The 8,380-nt window shown below is 40.9% G+C and overlaps 1 protein-coding gene across 1 annotated transcript in view; it reads right to left on the bottom strand.

Annotated features, from left to right (window-relative positions):
• Orc5 (origin recognition complex subunit 5) overlaps positions 1-7,805 on the bottom strand; it is a 56,904-nt gene extending 49,099 nt beyond the window's left edge. Inside the window, exons 1-3 of the mRNA XM_038315377.1 lie at positions 7,613-7,805; positions 4,609-4,701; positions 2,194-2,394 (exon numbers count right to left, since the gene is read on the bottom strand). Coding sequence (XP_038171305.1) covers positions 2,194-2,394; positions 4,609-4,701; positions 7,613-7,684 — 366 coding nt within the window. The 5' untranslated portion in view covers positions 7,685-7,805. The remainder of the gene's footprint in view (positions 1-2,193; positions 2,395-4,608; positions 4,702-7,612) is intronic.
• Between the last annotated feature and the right edge of the window lie 575 nt (positions 7,806-8,380).

Here is an 8,380-nt window from a genome sequence, read left to right on the forward strand (position 1 = left end):
GTCTTCTTTTTTTTTGTCTTGTTCACTAACCCACTGAGTGCAGTGAGGGCTGCCTGTACGTGCATGAGAGTGAGGACATGCACCGGAGCATGGGCAATCTCACAGGGGCCACACCCTGCAGAAAACCAACTCTTCCTTCCTTAGCGGTCACCAACTGCCAACAGCTCGCCAATGAGGGATAGGGACCTCATAAGCTCCTCCTCAAACAAGAAATGCTGGCTGGCTTGATCTTGTGCAGACAGCCACAGCTGATCCTAGTTCATGGCTTCATAACCCTGGTTTGCCCAATCTCTGTCCTCTCTTCCCTTGTTCTCTGAGGCTTGCCTGGGGGGTATATTGATACAGATGTTCCATTTAGGGCTGAGATTCCATAGTCACTTTTTCTCTGTACTTTTGACCAACTCTAAGTGCCTGTATTCATAATCATCTACTGGGAAAAAAAAGAAGCTTCTCTAGTAAGCTCTTAGCTGTGCTAACCTAAAGGTAGGAAGACAAGCATTATTTAGAAGGCAGTTTGATACTATGTCCATTAAGCAAAGGAACAACACCAGGTTCTCCCTTTGGGCCTTTGACTTCTCAGGCCACAGGTTCTGACCAAGCTTACAGCAGTTTCCTCCTAAGGAATAGCCTCAAGTCTAACCAGAAAGTAACTGGATCCCCCAAGACATTACTATTGCACCAATGGCCATATCCTGCCAGGCTACTTGTTACTCGAGCTCACAGGGTTCACAGCAAGGTAAGGCGGTTGACGAATTTTCTCCTCCACAGCACGTGACACTGTGAGCCAGGCAGAGGGGAAGCTTCCAGGTCAGTACCAGGTTGACTTAACTCATCCTTAAGTAGTCAAATTGTCTTATCTGGGCAGTATGACAAACTGGCTCCTACGCTCTCCATAACAAACCCAGTAGTCGGTGAGAGTCTCCTGACTTTAACATGTGACAAGATACTCTGTGTTATCCAGTGCATTACCTGTGGGAACTGAAGTCCTCCTCTCTAAAAAGAACCCATTTTAACACCATAAACATTCACACTTTAATAATAAATCTTCTTGCAAATTATATAATCATTTAAATTAGGAATAAAATTAAGATGCAGGATATATAGTTTCCCTGAATAATCCAGATATTTTATCTTGCAACAATGTATGATAATAATTATATTTAAAATATTTAATTCTTAGATTTGACAAACTAAAGGTACAATTTATTACAATAAACAGATAAAGTAGTTTTTTGACTATACAGTCTCATTTAGGAAATTTCTCATCAATCTCCATTTAAATAACTCTCTAAGCTAGAACACTAACTCAAAAGAATTGAGAAAATAAAAACTTTAGTGAGAAAATACAAAGCAGAAATAGCAAATTAAGAGTCTATTCTTTTAATCTGATAATGATTAACTGTTATAACTAATGACTTCATTATTCTAATTTATGATCCTTCTTCAAAAGCTATTACCAGATAACTATAATTCAAAAGGAAAACTGAGATGTAAATATTATTCTTAGTGATTTATAGTAAGGTATTCTAGTAGATTCTCAATTTGTAAGCCACAATAAGCAGAAAAATTTTAATAAACAAAAATTTTTAACCAACTTTCTACATTATTTTCTAAGTAGTAAAGCTTACAGATTTTTAGTTACAGACCAGTCTAAACTTGTTCTACACCAAATATCTGTATACTTTTCTACCCTAATGTTTAGCTAATAACAAATGCTTCCTGGCTACTTACCTCAGAGTATGGGTTTTAGTGCTCTCTCTCTCTCTCTCTCTCTCTCTCTCTCTCTCTCTCTCTCTCTCTCTCTCTCTCTCTCTCTCTCTCTCTCTCTCTCTCCCTCCCTCCCTCCCTCTCTCTCTCTCCCCTAATCTCACTAAGCCTTTAAATTCTGTTTGCTAAAAGCAGCCATATATTCTCAAACCAATCCTTCTCATCTTCTATCAATTACATCACGTAACCACCCTTCCCTAAGACAACTTCTATACATTATATTTAGATATGTCAACTTCTACAGAGACGGCCCTCTGTAGATATGCAATTCTGTTCAGCAAAGGGGCTTGGCAGTAGTTCCAACACATGTCTGCATCACAGAAGCACCTTCCATGGAGCACTATACGAAATAAGACTCAAAATAAATATATGGAAGTGGTACAATCAGTTTTCAAATGAAAGATACAATCACGTTAAATTACTTACAATATATACAGTCTGATCCTTGAGATTTTCAGTACTAGTCACTTGCTTAAACAATCGAACAAAGTCATTAAATGTTTCACAGGTTATTTCTGTAGGACATTCGGCCTCTGAAGAATTGAGATGACTCAACTTGTTTAGAATCTGTTCCAAAAGTAGCTTCAAAGTAAAGCATTCAATGCAGTTCACAAAGGCATGCGGGAGCTAAAAACCAAAACCAAAACCGAGTAAACAAAAGCATATAGTTTCTGCTGATCGTCCCTGGTCACCCCCGTCCCTCTGCACCCTGGGCCCCAGGATCCTCCTGGCCAGTATAAATGACATCATCATGCCAGGGCTGGAAAAGCCCACAGGAGGAGGCAGCTAGGGACTGAAGCAGAGCTGCTGGGAAAGAAGTTCAGCATTGCTCCCCTCCACACTGCACGCTGGCGGTGTCTACATTCTGCTACAAAGGCCTGAGTACGGCTACTGCGCTTGCTGGGTTCTGGCAACAGTGTTCTCTAAGGCTCCTCGAGGTCACAGGGGTGATAAAGGCCATGATGAATTACTGTCCCTTAAACATTCTTACACTCACTTCTGCGATTTGAGTTTGTCATCTGTCTTCCTCTAAGATCCAAAGTAAACTTGTATGTTCCTCTTTAAGTATTAGTATAAAGAATCCAAATACTTTTGAAAGTTAAAATTCCTAGTGGGAATTTTCCTTACTAAAGAATTTGCTTCCTAGCAGGTTATATTTATTTACTTGAGAGGTACCATCAATATTTCCTTAGGTAGAGCACTAATAATACCTTGCTTACTTTCGTGCTATTCCTGACTCAAATAACAGCATTTTTTTTCTAAGCACATATTTTGGTATCTATAACAGAAGCAGTAAAAGTCACACCTAACATTGATTAAGTCGTTGCAAAAGTAACAAAATGGTAAAAACACAATACATTCCTTAAACATAACATTTCCTTTCTGGATTTTCATGCTTTTATTCAACATGTATTCTCTAGATATGTCATACACCTTGTATGTTCAGATTCTGAAGTCAGATATGAAACGCAACATCTTTGTGTTTAAAATGCCAGTTGATCTTTGGGATCAAAGACTAGTATCTACAACTTAAAATGTGCCAATCACTGTGTTTGTAAGGATGATACATATGTGTGTGTGTGTGTTTATGTGTGTGTGTTTATGTACATGTATTTTTTAAAAAAAAAAAATCACATCCAGGAAACACAATACAAAAGAAATTACAGCTGAGAAGACTAAATATTGTGATAGATACAATAAAGGTAAGAAGTGTTGAAGTAAGCAGCACATTTTAACACAGCACTGGAAGTCAGGAAGCACTTCACAGAGAAGTAGAAAAAAACAAGGCTAAATAATCATTTGTCAATCAACAGGATATCAGAAGAACAGCGAGTGAGTAGAGGAGGGTCATTCCAAGACGTAGGAGCAACACAGACCAAAGCTGAAACAGAGCGGGAACTCTGCATTTCAGGAGGCCATCTCAAACACGCATCCTCGGAGCTGAGGTGAGACCAAAGCTTGTGTCCTGCACATCTGTTTCTCTGTACTGAGTTGCTCAAGATCACAGCTATGCACATTCCAATAGATACTGCTTACTGCCAGCTTAGGATATGAACAGTTGTGTGATAATATTCATAAACAGCATCTAAACGTTGCTAACTGCTTATGATACTATACAGGAATGCGTTCTTCATGGGTTAACATTTACTTATCCCAGAGGTTGTCTACTTGCCCCAGTTTGCAGCCAGGGAAGCCACTGTGCAGAAATCCTAGGAAAAACAAAGGGAAGTGGAACTGAGAGAGCCGTGGCCATGAGTAAACACAGAAGAAGGCCTGTCTCCACAAGGGAATGTGCTTCTCCGACTGTTTAAGGATATGAAGGAGTTTGTTTTTAAATCCAGTATCAATGGTGAAGGTCATTCAGACAGGAAGGAGGAAAAGGGCAGGATGAGGGTATGTATTCAGACAGGAAGGAGGAAAAGGGCAGGATGAGGGTATGTATTCAGACAGGAAGGAGGAAAAGGGCAGGATGAGGGTATGTGTGGCTGTACACATGCGGAAATCAAAAGATCAGAGTGAAAAGGAGACCTTATGTTAAAAGTAAATTTTACCATTTTTAAAAGCTATTGCTTATTTATCCAACTACTAACTACTAGGCACCAAAGAGAGAAAAATTTAGCTCAACTTAGAACTTTTTACTGTCAGGATTTATGTTAATAACTAATAGCTTTTGAGGCTTATACACATCCAAAGTATTCCATCATGATTTGGGTAGAAATGCTTTCTATAGCTGATGATACTCTAGAGAAAGGAAACTCAGAGTAAGTCATCTGGGTCCATTCCCTCTCCAGCAGCGTAGGAATGAAGGTCCATTAACATCAGGCTCAGGGGCATCCTTACCTCTAACGCCTTCAACAAAGTCTGTGTTACATAGGTCTTCCCGCTGGCAGTATGTCCGTAAATAAAGACAGATGGAAAGCTGAAGTGATGTCTCTAGGAAAGAAAGGCCCAGTTTATGTCTGCACGAACCCAGAAATGAACATTTACCCACGGGTAAGAAAGTTCTATTGGTACAGTACAATACTAAACCCAAGTTATTTCAATGATGCATACAGGTAAAGTCTTAGTATTCTGAACTTAAATTCAACTCAAAGCACTTTCCCTTATGAAATTATCTTGAAAAATTATATGTGGCCATTATTAGCCATTTATCATATAACAGTAATTTTATTATTACATGGGTTTGCATATACAAACTCAACTTTCTAAGAGATTTAAGAGATTTTTTTTTTCATGGGCAATTTTGCCTATACTATATTTTAAATATTTTTCAAAGAATCTAATGTCCTTGTAGGCTACAATTTCATTATACATTTTATTGTTTAAAACTAAAACAAGGAAACACGAGACATTTTTGAAGTCTTATTCCTAGGAAATCTTAAATACTTCTGATTATGCATAATTATTTATCTTGGCATAAGTGTATATATTTCCTCAAATCAAACATTGATGAACTCTACATAGCAATATCAGATACACGGGTATAGTTCAGTGGTATATCACTTGCTTAGAGTGTGTAAGGTCCTAGATTTGATCCCTAGCACCACAAAAAAAGTTAAAACGCATATGCAGAGATGGCTTTGTCAGAAGCAAACTGTCAAAGGTTTTACTGGCCTATCCAATAGTATCAATATTTCTGAGATAGCCATTAATTGCCGATAACTATAAGATACTGAACAGTACAGACAACAGTTAAAGACAGGCGAGACTCTGGAGGGTTAAAATTTACTGGGGAGACCTAAATCTTAGAAATTATTTCGGATACCATTTCATAAGCAGAAAGGAAGCTTATGGCCACCTTCGACAGTTTTTTCAAAGCTAGAAATCTGCTTTATGCTTCCACACTTGCTTACATCTACTCTTTGGTGCCTACTTCAATATTCCCTGCCCTACCGGGTTTCTATCGCTGTCACAGCACGACTAGAAGCACTTGAGGAGGAAAGGGTTTATTTCCGCTTCAGGTATAGTTCATCATGAAGAGAAGTCAGGACAGAAACTCAAGGCAGGGTCCCGGGATGAGGAACTGATGCAGAGGCTATGAAGAAAGGCTGCTTATTGGATTGCTCCCCATACCACCTTCCCCAGTGGGCTGGACCCTCCCACATCAATCACTAATCAAGAAAATGCCCTGCAGACTTGCCTACAGACAATCTGTGGCAGGCATTATCTCAATTGTGGTTCTCTCTTCCCAGATGACAACAGTAACCAGCACATTCCTCCTTAATAACAATGTTTATATTGTTAGGTAGAGTTAAAAAGAACTCTTACACTGTTAGTTTTCACCTTCACAAACCTCCCCAACATTTGTAACAAGCCAGAATCTGGCACAGTGCCTTCCACAATGAAGGTGCTCAGAAAATATACACTTGCTAAACAAACAATCATCATCTAAGAATCATGGGCTAGTTGTTTGTTGTTGTTATTTTGGGATTGTTGTTGTTGTTTGGTATTTAGTTGCTACAGTAACTCTTTGTATTTTCCACATGCAAACTTCCTTGAAGAAAAACACTGCTTTTATTAAACATAATTTGCTAAAAGTACTCCTCTTTCTGAGTACTTTCGGTTGGAGTAATCTGGGTGTATCAAGTCTAGTGAAGGAATGTATAGGGCACAACCAAGTATGTATTTCAATAATATGGGTAACTCTGAATGCACTAAAACTAGAAAAGTCGATGCAGCTGATCTCTACCTTAACTGATGCGACCCTTTTAGATGGCGGTACTTTTATAGGTCACTTTAGACTTCATCCAACACTCAGCTGGATGAAAGTACATTTTTAAAAACTAAATGCTAGTTCCAGGACAGGCTCCAAAGCCACAGAGAAACCCTGTCTCGAAAAACCAAAAAAAAAAAAAAAAAAAACTAAATGGATATTCGCATTAACTCACATTCCAGATAAGATCTGTAGTGGCCTTCCAACTGTATTTTAATAAAGCTTGCCTGGGGATTGCGAAAGTAAAACAGCCACACTGGTCAGCTTTACAGCTAGGCAGTAGTAACACCCACCTTTAATCCCAGTAGCCACACTAGTTGCCATGGAAACTGGGCAGTGCATGCCTTTAATTCCAGCCCTAGAGAGGACTAGAAGACAGGAGGAGACAGCTCTCACACACAGTCTCATTCTGAGATTCCTGGAGGCAGGACTACCATTTAAAACTGAGGTCAAGGTAAGAGCCAGTGGATGGCTGCTTTACTTTTGGATCTTCAGGTTGAACCCCATTTTCTCTCTGAGTTTTTATTAAACGTGCTTCAACGATCCAAGGGAAATCAATTCTAACTAATGAGAACAATGCAAAAGGCACATGAGAAATGAATGGTACCCCGTCTATAAAAAGCATAGCTGTGTTCCTTGCAGAGGAGCTCTCCCATCTAAAGCATCTCATCTGCTAGTCCGGGAGAGAGAAATCCAGATGAGACCGCTCCTGGCTTTTATAATTGTGGAAAATCTGCAGGATTTTAAAGGCTAAAATACAGCATTATCCTAAGTGGTCTTGAAGCCAACCACCTCTTTGTATTTGTTTAATCTATACCTCACTGCAAGGGGGTGAACTTGCACTTAGTAAACACTCTGCAAACAAACTTCTTACATAAAGCTTGTGCAGTAGCGACTTGCAGAAGCTACCTGGGGCTCACATAATCGGCAAACTACGGCCCCATTGAAACGAGGACCTCTTAGGAAATGTCCTGCGGGGCAGGCCAGCCCTTCCTCTGCAGTCTCTGAAACGGACTGAGAAGTCTCTTTGGGTAAGAGATGATGGTCGGCCGTCTCGCCATCCACACACTACCCCGCAACAGACCCAGGACGCGCGGGACTCTAATTGGGGAAACGGTCTGACCACAATACCTCTCCAAACAGGGACTGCAAGGTGGACACCTGAGCCTCTCGACAGAGGACCAGGCTCTCCAAGTGGGACATTCTGGCGGGTACCACCCGAAACCGCAGGGTGGGTAGCCGCCGGTCAGCACCGGAGTCTATTCCTGCCAATTTCACGATGCTCAACCACCAGCTTCTCTCCCGGAAGCGCGGAGGCTGGGATGCAGGCGGCGCCGGCGCGATGCAGTGACGTCACGAGCCCGCGCAGCGAGGCCGCCGCTCTAGCCTCCAGGGCGGCGGTTCTCGGTGGTCGGCGCCCTGTAAATGCTCGGAGCACAGCTGTGCAGCCCTTTGCTCATCACCCTAATCCTGGGAGGACGGGGTGAACGTCGGGGGCGTCTCACGACACGCCTCGGGTGGCTTCGGTAAAAAGTACCCAGAGGCTTCCCCCTGGTGGAAAGTGGATGACATTCGGCGCGAAAGGGAACTCTGTGGGATTTAATAAATTTAATTTTTCGTTTGTTTGTGCAAGCTTGGAACGAGATGTAGAAGTGTAAGAGTGTTGGTTAGGGCAATAGGAGTCATCATAACGTCGTCTTTAGCATACGCCTTCTTTACATTTGTATTTATCTGCAGGGCACCTAGAAGCAAGATATTAGAAGAGCCTTGAAATTAAAGGAAAGGATGTATAGAAATAGGAAAATTCGTCTTAAAAGACAGGGCTTTGGGGTCCTGAAAAAATTTTGGCCTGGGAACATTGACTCAACTTTTATGAACGTTGAGACGTTAGGAGATCTT

Source organism: Arvicola amphibius, chromosome 18, assembly GCF_903992535.2.
Source record: "Arvicola amphibius chromosome 18, mArvAmp1.2, whole genome shotgun sequence".
NCBI lineage: Eukaryota > Metazoa > Chordata > Mammalia > Rodentia > Cricetidae > Arvicola > Arvicola amphibius.